This window comes from Lonchura striata, chromosome 1 (assembly GCF_050655825.1).
Source record: "Lonchura striata isolate lonStrDom1 chromosome 1, ASM5065582v1, whole genome shotgun sequence".
In the NCBI taxonomy this organism is placed as follows: domain Eukaryota; kingdom Metazoa; phylum Chordata; class Aves; order Passeriformes; family Estrildidae; genus Lonchura; species Lonchura striata.
In genome coordinates, this window is record NC_140703.1 from 105,678,627 (window position 1) to 105,694,756 (window position 16,130).

Here is a 16,130-nt window from a genome sequence, read left to right on the forward strand (position 1 = left end):
AGAGGCTGGATTTGGCAGGGTTCAAAGCAGCATCTGTAGGGAGCAGCAGAAGAAGGATACGATTTGTTCCTCCTGCATCCACTGTTCACTTTGTTAGGATAGCTACTACTGGCAAAGAGTGGCTTAATGTTATCTCCTCAAATTTAATTCATCTTCCTTGAACCGAAGAGACACAAATTCCTGATGACTTTAGCATCTTCATGTTCAATGTAATATGGACACTGAACAGTCAATATTACAATATGGACAGTCAACCAAACTGCTAAATGGTCACGGGAACTGAATTACTCTGATACTGATTTAAACCCCCAGTGCAAGTGGATCCTAATGGCTCCTGAAGGTTGCCTGTGCTTGCTCATATTAAGGACTGGGATGTGATGTGTCAAGGAGGTGTCAGTTTGTGGTTATCAAAAACTGACTAAAGCTGGCTGGGCTGCTGTGGGAACTGAACTCATTTTCATCCATTCAAAATTCTTAGTCAAGCATTATAAAACTGTTTTAAAAATGCAGATGGGTCTATTTTGTGCTAGATCTGAATGGTTTCCTTGGGGTTATGGCAGGAATTAAGCCAAGGATGTCCTTTGAGGTTTTCTTTCTGTTCAAGTCAGCAGTACCTACCGTTAGGGTGTAAGACAATGTGACACTACCTCTGCTGCTTCTCTCCCAGCAGTTCTGGTTAAAAGGCAGTAAAAGAATTTGAGCTGAGGCTGAAAAGGAAGGTGCTAAAAAATGTAAAGGTGCCCTTACCTGCTTCCTTTATGTGTTTGTATACGTCATCCGAGCCAGCGGAAGAGTACGGGATGTCATCATGTGCTACAAAGTCAATCTGCCAGTGAACAGAAGAATCACATCACCATCACCAAGTTGTGGCTCACTGGGGGATTGTTATAGAGAGTCATCTCTTTTCTTGACTTCAGCTAACTTGCTTTATATTCTCATTCTAAAGCCGTCACCTACTACTAGTACTGTACTAGATTTGGACCTGCAACTGCTGTGTTGTATGATCAATTACAAAAAACCAGAAATCTTCTCTCCAAAAGCACTGCCACTACCACATCACTCTGATGGGCTCAGTGTGAGATGCAGTACAAAACCCAAGACACAGGCTCCTGCTTTTATTCCTACTGCAAAAGCAAGTGGTGAAACCTTGGCTTTCAAAATCATGGAGGCAAGAGAATTGATTTTGGGTCCTTAGTGCTGTGCATATATATAGGTATATCTAGTACTGTCATGCTGTCCTTTTGTCACCTGGTGATGTAGACACTAAAATACATCCTACTTTATTATGCTTTTGTTAAGATTCATATGTGTTGCAAGGCAATCAATAGCATGTAAAACACTCAATCTTGCCTTTTAGAAGGCACACAGGATTTTTACATATTGCACCTGCTGCCATTAGTAAGAAACACGCATTTAATTCAGGACTTCAGTCACTAGGTGACAGCTTTCCTGATTTACCATCTCCTTTTCTGAAAGTCAATTTATCAATAATTTTTTCAGTGTTATTTTACTTTTCAAAAATCTCAGTAGAGAAATCATCTCAGTATATTGAGAAAAAAAGGCAAAATAAATATAATGTTTTCTGACAGAGATGGAGGCAAGGAATGCTACATACCTAATTTAAGTGACTGGAATTAATTAAGCAAAATCATTTGCTCCACCTAACAGGATTTCAGACTTGCTCATTCTCAATTGTCAGTTACAAAGGGGAAGGGAGAGATAAGGGAACAAATATACCTTATGTTTTTCAAGGAACTCAGGTGTCAGTGTCCAGGGTGCATCTCTGATGACCTCATCCACATATCGACAGTGTCTGAGGGCTTCATATCGCTCAGTTTCATTCATCACAGTGAAGCCTTTGAATTTATGAGTTAAATCATCACTGCAAACTAAAATATAGAAGTATGAGCAAAATGGCTCCATATTCAGTAAGATTAGATTGACCAGGAGTTGATTATACTAGGTAAATCCATTAAGCACTTAGTTATTAGCTTAGCAATCTTTGGGGTGTTCCAGGGCATCTAAGAGTTCTGCTTGGAGTTGGCAGATACAACTGTGAAATAATGACAGAACCTTCTCTTTCTGGAGCTGCAGCCAGAGGCCAAGTATGGTATTTTAAGACACTTCAGGTGGTATCCTTTACATGCTAAGGTAAACCAATCCCACTCTTAAGTGGGGATTTCATGGGCTGTGATATTTCAGGGGTGATGGCCAATGCTTTAAAACCAATCAAAGAACACAGAGTGGACAATCACAGCATGCTCACTAACTTCAGGTATCACAAAATGAGGCACAAAAAATACTTGATGTTGCCTAATCCAAACCTCCTCCTCCCAGCAGAGTCAACTGCAGGTTGTTCAGGGCCATGCCCAGTTGATTTCCAAAGATGGAGACCCCTCAGCCTTTCTGGGCCTCCACTTCCTGCTTTTTATTTTTATGTAAACAACACTCTAAAAGGTAAATTTGCTAACAAAGCTCAAAATCACAGTGGGATAGTTTCTCATTAAATAAATCCTGATGGAAAACAAGTCATATAAAACTTTATAGGAATCTGTGTCTGAGCTTAGCTTTGAGTTCACAGAAAGAAGAGTAGGACTTGTGCCACGTTCAAATGGAAACTGCTGAAGGAAGCTGCAAGGAAAGGACTGGGAGAAGCCATATGCTCTATGAAATGAGCAGAGCTAAAGGTCCAGTAATCCTGCATCTTTAACTCTGGATGCAGTAATACTTTGTCACATCGCTTTTAAAATGAGGAGCAGCAACACCCGCATTACCAGAGGACTGTAAAAGTTAGGTATTATCTTTCTACCCACATAACATTGTGTAAAAACCAATGACCTTCCCCACAACCATCTCTGTTCAACATTACAGCTACAACAGTCATTTGACACCCCACATGGAATAATGTGATACCCATTTATAGCTGGGTTGCCAGTGGTTGTCCTTCACCACAGGTCAAACCTGTGCCTTTGGATCTTTGTCTGTAAATGTACTTGACAAATGATAAATGCAGCATTCCCAGTGCTGCAGTGAAGTGTGAGAGCAGCCCTACACTTGCTGCTTCTTTCTAATTTGAAAACATCAACCTATCAGGCAAGGTGCTGGCAAAGATGCAGTCTTTTCTGAGATCTGAAATGGATGTTCTTGCTGTGGTAGTCATTAAGGACTTTTAAAGTAGGAAAAATGTAGAAAGGCTTAGATAGCTCTAAAGCTTGTGCAAAATTCAAAGCCAGATAATAACATACGTATGAATTCCAGCAAGCAAAATGCTACTCTGTCCTATTATGTCAGGTTTGATGCCTGCTGACATGAAATTTAATGGTGATCAAAGCATTTCCAGGAGAAAGATCCCTTCAGGGAATATATTTGTATTTATTTACAGCCTTTATGGCATCTTTAGGCTACCCTCTCCTGGAAGAAAAGGTCTACCAAAATTATTGGAAAATAGTAATTTTTGCTTGAATTCTGAAAAAAGGTTTGATTTTATTTTCTGATTACTATTTGTTCATGCACAATGCAGACACAATATCTTTCTTTGTACTTCTTTTGAATCTGTCATCCTTCTTAATAACTGATTTGGGAACGTATAAGTGTCCATTTTAAAAGGAAAAGTGATCTTAGGTCCAAATAATTGTCTTCACAAGAAGAAATAGAAGGGGTTGCTTGTGATGTCCACAAAGACATAAGACACCGGTGCTTTTGCAGCACAAATTGTATGTGGGTGTGGGAAGGTGTCCGTTTTTTGAACACACTAACACACAGTGCTTTGCTGGGAGAAGGTGCTGATGAGTGCTGGCTGCTTTGTCCTTCATGCCAAAAATAAGGGCAAAATGAAGCTATGCCATGAATTTCAAAGGATCCAGGCTTTTGCCCCAAAGCTCCTTCCCTTATCTGGGGCAACCCCATATCCTTTAAAAACAACAACAAAATGTACATAACTTGGATTTTTTTTTTAAACCCCACAGTCTTGCGCCTCCACTTGCTTCTTCTGCAAGTTGTCTGGCTCAGCAGGAAACCAAATGTTTCCTTTCTTAATGTTTCCCTCCTAACAAAGGGACTTATCCTTTACCTCACAGGAAGCTCCATGGGAAATTAAAACTAAAATACATGTTTATAAAGAAATTTTGGTTTTTCCTCTGTGTTGGGTCTTCTCGCCCCCACCCCCACAACTATTTGGGAACAAATATGCAAAATAATGCACCTTATGGTACCTGAAGGTTGCACTCATGTTCACTGTAAAGCATTTGAGCAGCTGAATGAAGGTTGCTGTGAAATGTTGCTGCGAGGAATATCTCAACCCTGGAGGTGCAAGGAAAATGGAACCAAACTGCACATTTATGAGGCTTCATGACAGCAGGGCTTGCACAGCCAGCTAGGTAGGAAAGAGCCACCCTCCAGTGACTCCTCAGGCACAGGCCAACTGCTGAACAACTGTTAGCCAGGCCCATACCAAGAAAAGAATATATTCTTAGGAAAAAGAAAAGATAATTAAGAAAGTAACCTGCCTGGGGACACCTGTGAACTGAAATTACATTCCACTCATGACCTACATTTGGGTCTTCAATGACAACGGGCCAGACTTAGCTTCTGTGATGATGCTGAAAGCTGGGTCTAGACCTGGCAGGCAGAGGTCATGGTCTGTGCCTAGCTGGCAAAGGGACCAATGAGCCAGAAACAAATAATGGTTGCTCTCATTCACTCATCTCAATCTTTGAACAATTTTGAGCAAATAACTGAAAAAAGTAAATTATTCATATGGAGCTATTTTAAGCTCAGAGCCATGCAGGCACCTGCTTTAACTAGAATGGGAATTGTGCCTGTGCTGCTGAGGGCAGAATTTGACTTTTACTTTAATTGATGCAATTGTAAGATGTAATTCAAGGCAAATCACCTATAGAAAGCCCCTGAGTGGAAGCAGCATTCAAGTCATAGTGTATAAACAGCTGGGGGTGGGAGAACAGCAATAACTTTCTGATAGTGAAGCACAGAAGCAAAAATCCACAGAAGCAAAAATAACTCTGATCTTACCTCCTACTAATAAGTAGCTATTTGGGAATAGAGTTTTGGCTTGCATAAGAGCTCTAGCATGGCCAGCGTGAAAGAGGTCAAATATTCCATCTGCATACACTCTGACAGGTCTGTCAACTGTGGAGAAAGAAACACAACAGTGATTTTTCAGATCCCAAACAAGTTGCACTTAATTCTGCTGGATGGCATTTTGTTCCCAGATCACGATTGCAGAGATTTACCTCAGTGCTGATATTCAAAAGCCCCACAGGTAAACCTGCAGTTTTTGATACTGCACATTACTTGTTCTTTGTACTTTCTGCTGTTTTCTCTCAGATTTACCTTATTTATTATCATCCATCATCCCCATATTCTAATTTAGCAAAAATGTCATCTTCCTGCCTCATTCAGAGTTCCACCATATGTCTTGTTCTTTTCTCTCTGCCTTTCTAATCAGATATGCCTTATGGATTTTTCCCATCATTTCCCTTTCCTCCCCTCTTGCCTTGACTTTTCCACAGCTTATTGCTGTAAAAATCAACTGCTTACCTCTTCTATGCAAACCTTTTACTTCACTTTTTCCAGACTTTCCCCAAGTTCTTCTGTCTAATGAGCTTACAACTTCTTCTCTTGCTATCACCCTTATAACTCTCTGTACAGCACCTTCAGCAGCAGCCTCCAGACTGATAAAGAACTTGCTTTCTCAAATTACATGCTTTGCCACCTCCAAGCAAAAGCACAGTGGAGATGAAAGCAACAGAGCTCAAATCTACATGGACTGTGTTACTGTGTTTCAGTGAAGCAGAGAGATGTTTCTGCAGTCAGGACATCCAAGGGTCCATGGGAGAACACTGTTCCTTGCACAGCTGACTGGAAGGCTGAAGCTTGCTCCTGTAATGTGTACATCTTTAAAAGCTTATTTTAAATAAGCAGAGTAAGTAAACAGAGCCTTTAAAAAAATAACCTCTTGAAATATGGGGGGGGGGGAGGCTGAAGGATGCATTTGGGACTCCTCCTGCTTCCCCAGTCCAATCACAGATGCCCAGATAAAGAAGTTGGCAAGTAACCTTTAAGGTCACTGGAAGGTCTGATGCAATCATCAGGAACACCAGAGAAAGAAGAATTTTCCAGAGATGAGAATCCAGAAGGTAGCTACTACATAACACAATTTTCAGGCTGGCTGGAGTGGGCTAGCAAGTGTTCCTTCCAACCAACATCCACAAATAAATCAAACTCTAACTTGAAATGCTTTCTCTTGTTTCTCTAAGAGAACGTAATGGCTCTGTAGTTGCTGGCTTCTTCTCCATTACCTGATAGTACTAGACATTAGGCTTTTGCTTTTGTGTAGAAGGCCCAAATGAGCAATAATTGATGTCTGTATGGAAGAAGCTTTGGGAGTGCCCATGATCCTGTGGATGTAGCTCTCTCCACATACCTGGTGTTCCCAGGCGGGCTTGTGCAATGGTTAACTTCTCATGGGGTGCTTGGCACTGACAGCTTGTTTCATCTGCGAATGGAGCAGGTGCCGTCAGTGTCTGGAAGGAGGAAAAAGCACAAAGAAAGTAAAATTATTTTCACCACTAAGTAGTTATAAAAGAACCTTTTAATTGTGGCAGAATGCTGTAACCAGCCTTCATGCCGGTTTGTTCTCTGGGGATTTTTGCTTTTTGGTCACCCCTGAGCACACGCAATTCACTCAAGGTAGGATGGTGAGGAAAATAAAGCTTTCTAAACGTCATGTAACTGAATTCTTTGTCTCTGTTAGAGAAGCTTGGTCATCTTTGAGGTGGGTGAAGGCACACCATTTTTTTGTTTGCAGAACAAAGTCAGGTTGGATGGTGTGAAGATTAATGAGCTTGATGAGCTTAATATTTCTCAGTGACTCTGAAGGCCCAAGGAAAAATGTATTCTGTTACCTGTAAGTAACAGCTGGAAAAACTACTTGGGATGTAGACGTAGAAAGCTGCAAATGAGCCACCTCTTAACAAGAACCCTTTCCTGCCACTGGCATCAGTACAAACAATTGGGAGGTTGTTTTGTTGTGGTCTTAGTCAGAATCTCCTATAAATTTGAGGAGCCATTCAAAATAAAGGCAAGGATGAAACCTTAAGTCCCATTTAACAAGAACTGACTGAGCTGCAATTCCTTTCTGGTCTGACGTACTCTGTAATAGTACTAAAACACTAACTGTGATCAGAGCTCCACAAGGGTACTTGCTCTGAGGAGCTTACAACCTAAAGATAATGAGACAGTGTGAGGATGTGTGAAGACTGACGTGGCATTATCTGTGAGGAAACTTGATTACTGAATTTGTATTTTCTGCCCCTGATTATGTAGGAAGTTATCAGTCATCAGACCCTCAGATATTTATTATCTGCCCTATAGTCTGATAGGAAAAAAAAAAAACAGTTCCTACAGCTTTTGGCTTGAAATCTTTACAAAAACATAGCTGAGTATTAGTTTGCTTTGGTTTTGAGAAGAAGTGATGGTTGATAAAAGCTGCAGGAAATCTGTCACTTTGCCTCCCCCATGATTTAACTGGAAGTTCATGGCTGTGCAGCTGTGGCTTGGTTGGGTTTTAACAGTGACCATTTGATGTACAGTTGTCACAACAGTTTGAGCTCCCATGGATGATCACTACAGCATCCATTTTTGCCTTTACACTGTTTTTTCAGATTTTTGATGCTGAATGATTAATCACTGAGCATTTAGCATTCTTTAGCATCTCTGAGAGACTTTAGAGCATGTCATGTCTAACTGCTGCTGATCTCTGAGATTACTGGTTTGTTGCATGGAAAGCTCAGAAGACAGTAGTAAAACAACAACAAAGACTTAACAATCCAGATCCAGTTCTTTCTGCTGATTTGCTACTCATTTTGTTTACTGCAAGTAATGCAATTTTATGTAGGTTTCCTTTTTTCCCCTTTCCATTTTTCTTCCCTTATTTTTTCCCATTCTCTCAAATGTTAAAGGGAATCATCATCATTAGTATGTTCATGTTGAAAATCACAGCATCTCTGCACAGACAAGGTTAAAAATGGAGAAACTATTACCAAGCCCAAGTTTCTGTCTGGGTTTCATGGAGGGGAACTGTTCATCAGGCCACCCACGCTGCACAGTGTAGAACATTACACATAATCATACAGTGCCAGCTCTTTCCTTTATTTTCTAAATACTGTCTTTTTGCTTCTGGCTTTGCTATTGCTGGGTGCTAATCTGTCTTTTTATCTCCAAGGAAGGTCAAGTTACACGGCAGCCCATACAGCCTGGTTCCTGCTGAGATAAAGAGGAAGGTAGAAATGTTAAAACAATAATGGCTATGGTCTGAGGCCTGCAACTGGTAATCAGCTCCTAGCTTGGCAGAGGTTGTTTCCTTGAAGGTTATTTGAAGAAAATAGGCCTGGTTTGCAGGAAGATATCTCTTTTTCCCCCCAGGCAAACACAGTGGTGCTTTTCATCCATGTAACCACCTTTGCAACACTGAGATTTTTCTTTCAGTCTCTGCTCAATGAAGAACAATCTCTATTAACTTCCCATCAGTCCAGCTTTTATAAAGATTTGTCATTAAAGCTCACTTTACAGATCAGGGCCTAGAACCAGATCTGTCAATATTCCGTTTACTCTCTGACCTCACAGTTACTGGATATGAAAATACATCAAATGCAATACATTAAAATCAGACATATTCTGTCAAAACCAAACAGAGAAAAGCATAAACACCATGTGCTGACAGATGAAAGCTATACCAATAGCTTCCAAATGACTACTCACTACTATTTTATCTGTCCTAGAAAAATTATTGCTAAGCTTAACAAAAACATGAGTAAAATGAGACCATTTGGTTTGTATATAAGCCTGTAAGAGAAAATATTTCAAGAAATTATTAAAACCCAGAAATAATTTATCAAACCTTTTCAGCTTATATATAATTACTTGTATTCTTTCCAGTTTCTTCATGGTAATAATTAGAATTGTGAGAAAACAGCAAGTAATTTATATAGCAGCTTTTTCATTTTGGTTAATCCATTAAAGTTCTTCTGGAAGTTTGCTATAGTTTTGCCAATAATCAGATGTCAGACAAAGACTTTGTACTTCTATCTTTTTCTGATAGATTTTTCCCTTCATCTCTGCCTTCCTTATTTTCTAGGCATTTATATTTTGCAATTAATCAAGTAAAATTAGCCTTGTATTTTGGACCAATGTAAGCTCCTGAGACCTGCACCATCCTGTAGTAATATGGGACAGAAAGCTTATCACATGTCACAAATGGAAAAGCCATTGCAATACTAGGACTTATTAATGATATTTACTTCAGAAGACAACAATAAGCCCTTGCAGAAAGAGTCCTGTTTCCTGGAAATGAAGACACAGCATTCAGTAAAATGAAGGTATGAAAAACCATCATATTTAGTAACCCTTGCGTATTAGAAGCTGTTCATTCCACGAGAAGTTTAAATAGTGTCTTGCTTTCTAGGAAATTTGCAAAAGAACTGAATGATGTTCAATAAGGTGGATAATGGGGGCTTTCCCAGCAAGTACCTCACAGCTCCATATGCACCACCAATGTCTTCGTAACCCACAGCCCCATTTGTGAGACAGTAGCCCAGAGAAGAGAGCACAGTGTGGTTGGCAGCTGAGCTGGTTCTGGGGCCAGGACACTTCACTAAGAAATGCTACATGACACCTCTTAGCATTTCATTTTCAGGCATATCGTGACGCAGCCTTTTTATTATACGTCTTCACCGCCTCTTAGGCTACTGTAGACATTTAACTTAGCTCCTAGGCATAAGATAAACACTCATGCTTGTGTTTCTAATCATTAAAAGGAAAGCTCTTGGTGATTGGTAGAGGAAGAGGAGTCAGTCCTACCACTGAAACAACAGGTCAAGAACACAAGCACCACCACGCCCTCTCTTTTGATTACAGCCTGTTGTGCTATTGCTTGCTTCTGTCTGTTTGGTAGTTGGGCTGGGTTTTTTACACAGAAGCAAGGACGGCAGAAACATTCCTTTAAGGAGGCAAATGTAGACCCATTCAAGCCATAGTGCGCCTGCCTTTATAACTGTCTGCAGGGTGACTGTAGAAAACACAGCTAATAGAAGGAGCTACTGCTTTTTTTTTAATTCATGCAACTACAAAACCTTCTCTCCTGTTCTTGGTAAAATTGTACTGTCATCTAAGATTTTGCCATCAACAAAGGTCAATGAAATTTCAGATTATATACCAGTACAGCTACAGAGGCAATACTTGATAAAGCAGGCTGGGCCTGTGCTTATGAAAGAATTAAATTGGCAGGGAAATTCTGTGGGAGGTCTGATGCTGTAACCACCTTTTGTCTTGGAGGCAGTATTTAAAACAGATAAGTGATTTCACTGCAACAAATCACGTGGGTAAGGTCTACTCATATGAGGAACAATTATTTTGGGAACCTACTCCTGATGTTGGGAAACAATAATTACAGAGCAGGAAACACTGACATCAGTTTCAAGGAATATTTAAGAAAAAGCCCTATCAAAACTATTGAAAAGTAAGCATGTGCCAAGTTCTCAGGTATGAACACTTTTTTTAAGTGGAAAAGCCATGTTATGCACTACCAAGGTCTTCTCTTAGAGGTTAAGGGAACAAACATTGTCAAAATGGAAAACCACGTGGTCCCTACCTGTTCGGGTCAGCAACCTTGACTCGAACAGATCAATTTATGAGCATTTAAGATGTAACTGAAAGTTACTGGTGGTTGTCTCCTGGTAAACTTTTTACAAACAGTTCTAACATCAATGCCAGTATAACAAAAAGTCCTGTTCTCTCACAGTTGACTCATGATGACTAAGGAAGGTGGTAAACTAAAAATATGGCAAACTATAAGAACAATAACTTCAGCATTCTGTTTGCAAGCATTTCAAATTAACTTTGTTGCTCTTTCTGGGCTTTATCTTCAATCAAATATACTTTGCTCATCATTAGTATTAAGTAATTATTAAGTGCAAGATGGAATTACAAATTGAAGGCACTGCAGAAGAAAAGCAACTTCCACTGCCGTTTCAAGAAACATAATGATGTATATATGTAGAGATTCCTAGATTATGAAACTAGAATAACTTTTATGTAATCTAGTGTAATATTTGCAAAAGGCCAAAGAATTTTGTGACAAGATTCCTCCTGCATGACAGACATGACTTCTGACTGAACTGGAACACGTTATTTAGAAAATGAAATCATCCCTAGAGGTAGGACAGGCCCCAAGTCAAGCAGAGTTCAAGTGAAAGAGTTGCCAATGAAGCACCTCAACCTCCATGAACACCAGCCAGAAGTGAAATGTGACCCTTGGGAATTCATCCACCTGAGCCCGCTCCCGTGGCTGGCATGGCCAGGAGGAGATGGAAAGAGCTCTGCATGCCAGTGATCCAGGCAGAACTCACTGGAAGAGCAAACTGCAGCAAGGCCACTGTGCAGCCCATGAGCCTGGATGTTTTCCTGTCCTGATGGCTACAGACAGGAAAGCTGTCAGACATCCCAGCACCAAGGAGGGATACACAGCATTCCAGGATAAAGAAGCTTGTGGCTCCTTCAAAGGAGCACTGGTTGCCAATCATCAGCCTGCAGACACCACGGCCAAGAACCAAACTGGATGTGAGGCATTTGCAACTCAATGCCCTGTGACAACTGCGTGCTGGCCCAGGAGTAATGCTGAAGGTTGGCCATGGTCAACAGACCAAAAACATGTCACCACTGCTCTAATGCCACTCTGTGTTTTGCTGATCAATTCAGTGGAGATAACATCAGCTCCTGTGCTTTGAATGTCTATTACAGATTTCTTTTTACTTGTGCATTACTGTATAGAATCACACAGTCATGAAGGTTGGAAAAGAGCTTTAAGATCATCCACTCCAACTGTCAACTCAGCACTACCACTGTAACCCCTAAACCAGCCAAACATCACACAGTGCCAGATCCAGATGCCTCTTGAGCACCTCCAGGGATGGTGACTGCATACATCCCTGGGCAGCCTATTCCAATGTATGACCACTCTAACACTGAAAAAAATTGTTTAATATCTAACCTGAATCGCCTCTGTCTCAGCTTAAGGCCATTTCCTCTGGCCCACTCACTGCAGGCATAGCAGAAGAGACCATCTCCCCACCTCACTACAGCCTGCTTTCAGGCAGCTGTAAAGAGCAATGAGCTTTCCCCCGAGCCTCCTCAAGAGCACACAAACCCAGCTGCCTCAGCCGTTCCTCACAGGACACTTCCAGACCCTTCACAACCCTTGCTGCCCTTCTCTGGACACACTCCAGTACCTCAGTATCTTTTCTGAAGTGAGTGGCCCAGAACTGGACACAGTACTCGAGGTGTAGCCTCACCACTGTTGAGTAAGGGTGACAATCACTGGTCCTGCTGGCTGCTCTACTGCTGATACAGGCCAGGTGCCACTGCCATTCTTGGCCACCTGGGCACATGCTGGCTCATTGTTAGCTGGCTGGTGAGCAGCAACCCCAGGTTCCTTTCTGCTGGGCAACTCTCAAGCCACTCCTCCCCCATCCTGTAATGTTGCATGGGGTTGTTGTGACCCAAGTGCAGAACAGGACACTTTCCCTTATTGAGCTCCTGCAACTGCCCTCAGCCCATTAATGAGTCTGTCCAGGTTTCTCTGTAGATCCTTCCTACCCTGAAGCAGACCGACATTCCCACCCCATGTAGTGTCATCTGCAATTCACCTGATATACGGCTAAAAGAACCCAACTCTGCTTTAACACAGGCAAGGGTTAATCTTTGGAAAGCAACTCAGTTATACAGCTAAACTATTGGGTGAATTTGGCCCAAAAATCAATCTCTACTTGTGCTTCTTTACAGAGATACTTTACATTTATCAATTATTTCATGTTAGATGTAGGACAGCATTTTGTATAAACCATTACTCAGAAACAGAGCTATGAAGAAGCAAAAAACCCCCAAACCCTTTTTTGCCTCCTGCACAGGAGACACATATTCTGCAGTTCCTCAGCTGTCAGCAGAAAAACTCTGGGAAGATCTATTTTCCCATAGGGAGGGTGATGGGCTTCTTTACAAGATCCCTGATTCATCCAGTGCTTTCAAGAGATTTTCACCTTATACCATCTGTTTGTATGTGTGTCAAACAGCAAAGCAGATTACATGGAAACAAAGGACACACTGGGATAGACAGTTATGGCTGTACTCAATGTCTGTATGTGATTGTGGATGTGTGAGTATACACTACACACATTCTTGCCTGTGTAGTCAGTATCTGCCTTCTAATTCTGTATTTCTTCTGCTCCATATTCACGCATGTGCTGAGTTCTTTTTATGCTTTATACATATATTATTATACATACTTTATACATATGTTATATTATAATGTTGTCTAAGTTCCTGAGGAGGGAGCAGAGAGAATCTATTTACAATGTTTTTCCATTCATTTTTAAAGGTATAATACAAACCTTTGTAGTAATGGCAACAGCGCATTTTAAGAAGTTGGTAATATTCTCCTAATAAAACCTGTTTTGAAAATATCATTGCATTTGCAAGCACAGAATGCAATATATAAAATGTAATGTCTTCTCCCTGTGTTTATGGGTAATTTCTGATTCCTGAAAAGGTATCTGTAGTTCTGTGTATCTGACAAATATGTACTGCAACGTTTTTTGCAGAAACTGTAGCAGTTCAGAATATATATAAACTGCACGTTCTCTGATGTAAAAAGGGGAAATTGAAGTAGACTTTTAATGTCTATGGGCAATTCAGTTTTTTTTAAGTGCAGCAAAAATTGCTACATGTCCCCAAGCACAAACTTCACTTGGCACATTTTTATGGGTTTGTGGTTTTATACAGTAGCCAACATTTATGAAAATTAAAATTAATCCAGAGCAAAACCCAAACTTCTAAAGGACCAAATAAATATTTTGTCAAATAAAGTAATTTTGGGTTCCTTATATGTAAGGCTATTTACATATTTATTTATGCTTAATTCCACATTGAAGTAAACAGATGGCAGACCCCCTGTCAACATCACGTGAGAGAGAAACAGATGCATGGGACACTTTTTAACCACAATAAACTTGCCCTGCCTTAATCATTGGCTCCTCTGATTAAAATTGCCTTCCAGTGATATATGCAAGATGAATATGAAGATCTATGAAAGCTCATGGAAATAAAATACTGAAATTATTCTAGGAATTGCATCAGAACCTCTTAAAATATTCTCTGTAAATATGAAGGAATGAAAATACAGGAATTTAAGGCATGCACACTTTCCTTGCAATTATTTCAGATTTTGAGTTTTTTGATTAAAAGCAGCAATAAGAAATTGTCTAAAGAAGTAGAGTGACTCCTTGAACCATTATACAGCTTCAGTGTGTGCAAATACTAAAATGTTCTCCTCTACTCTTCAATAAAATAAAAAATAGTGTTTTTCAAATTCACTTGAATAACTGGACAAAAATTCAATTCACGTACTCTCATTTTTTCTAAAAAAATCAAGAAAATAAACAAAATGGCTAAAGCAGCTGATACCTGAAATTATATGGGACCTGTCACATTCAGTTGTACTTGAGTCTCATTCTCCAAGTACTGTAGATTCAATGGCCCCAAGATACTTAATACCTAATTCCTATTGACCTGCAAAAGCCTGCAGTCTCTGAATCTCACAACACTACAGAAGTAAATGTGGGCTTTGGAGTAGTCCTGGGATTGCAAGGGTGAACCTCAAGTGGCCCTGACATTTGCCTTGGCAGAACATGGTTTATCTGCCATATGGATAGATGAAGTATCCAGCTAGTCTGTCCTTGCAATGATGATGGAAAAAAGCCCCCAATAAACTATTCAGGTACTTCCACACAGGACCCCGATGCCATTTCCTGAGCAAGAAATGAGAGCTGGCCACAGCTTCAGCTGCCTGAGAACAGACATCCAAGGGTAGTATGGATGTCACATACCCTTAAACAGCCCAGTATTTTGGGGATAGCACTGCCTAGGGCAGAGCAGACAGAACAAAAAGCACTTAGATGCTTCTTTACATCATCTTAAAGATAGATTCACCTTAAATTCATGAAAACTGCTGTTTTATTCCTCCTGCCTTGCCCTCTACACACCAATATGCCTATGGGCACAGGCCAAACGAACCACATGCCTACCTATCTACTACTCCCTCTCCTCCCTTGTAATTCACCCCAGCTAACTCAGGTGGGTTTCTGCTTAGCTGGTTTCTTAAATTAAACACTGTGATGGAAATCTATGTTGCATTGCCCTGCATTTCCTCAGTTTATCTAATCCTCAGTTAGGCTCTGACAGTTTTGAAAATAAGACATTGGATCCCAGGTCCAGAGAGTATTTTATCACGTTTCCAGTGATGCCTGTGTTGGAAGACAGATACATGAAATACAATGAAAAGAAGCTCTCAGTGTGTTCAAGGGAAAGATGAGACCAAGCACTACATTCTGAAGGTTTTTTTCCAAGTAAGTTTCAATGTGTATTTGGGTTTGCTTTATCTGCAGCACTGTCCTTATAAATTGCCATTGTTTTCTTTCATTAAAGATGTTGCATGGAACTGTCTTCCTGAACAAAGTGTGTTGAAATGCCTCTTTGTTTCTTTCACGTGAGGATTGGAAATTTCCAAAGGACACACCAGTCCTTCATGGAGCTACACATACCTGGGACCAAAGTGAAACTCTTGATCCGAAGTGATATAAATACATTATAAAGAAAATAAGCAAATAATTTCACAAGGTTTTCTATTTCCTCTTTGGTATTTCCTGCTATGGTATCTCACAGTTAAACTAAGAGCTTTCCTTTTTAGTACAGATGCACACAGGCGAACCCTAAGGGCAGGATTCCCAGGCTGAGATCCACAGCCCAGCAGCACTCTGCAGCTTACTGGAAGTTATCCAGGGACAACTGCCATGCCATGAGTAAGTGGCATGATATGACCAGGGGTCATGTTTATCCCACTGAAAACAGTGAAGGCCCCATGACCACGGGTATGCCGAGGATTAAAACTATGAATGGGACCACAGCAGATGAGAACGTGGCCTAAGACAGCAGTTTGGTCCAGATGAGAAGAGGGATAAATGCAAAAGGATGCAAACCAGGATTGGAGAAATGCTATTTGTGAG

At 40.6% G+C, this 16,130-nt stretch overlaps 1 protein-coding gene across 3 annotated transcripts in view; it reads right to left on the minus strand.

The window, feature by feature from the left end:
- The window catches only part of PCYT1B (phosphate cytidylyltransferase 1B, choline), a 43,026-nt gene that overhangs the window by 14,355 nt on the left and 12,541 nt on the right, over positions 1 to 16,130 (minus strand). For all 3 annotated transcript variants that reach the window (XM_021552981.4, XM_021552980.4, XM_021552982.4), the window contains exons 2-5: positions 6,443 to 6,542; positions 5,029 to 5,145; positions 1,738 to 1,889; positions 748 to 826 (exon numbers count right to left, since the gene is read on the minus strand). In XM_021552981.4, the coding sequence (XP_021408656.1) occupies positions 748 to 826; positions 1,738 to 1,889; positions 5,029 to 5,145; positions 6,443 to 6,542 (448 nt within the window). The remainder of the gene's footprint in view (positions 1 to 747; positions 827 to 1,737; positions 1,890 to 5,028; positions 5,146 to 6,442; positions 6,543 to 16,130) is intronic.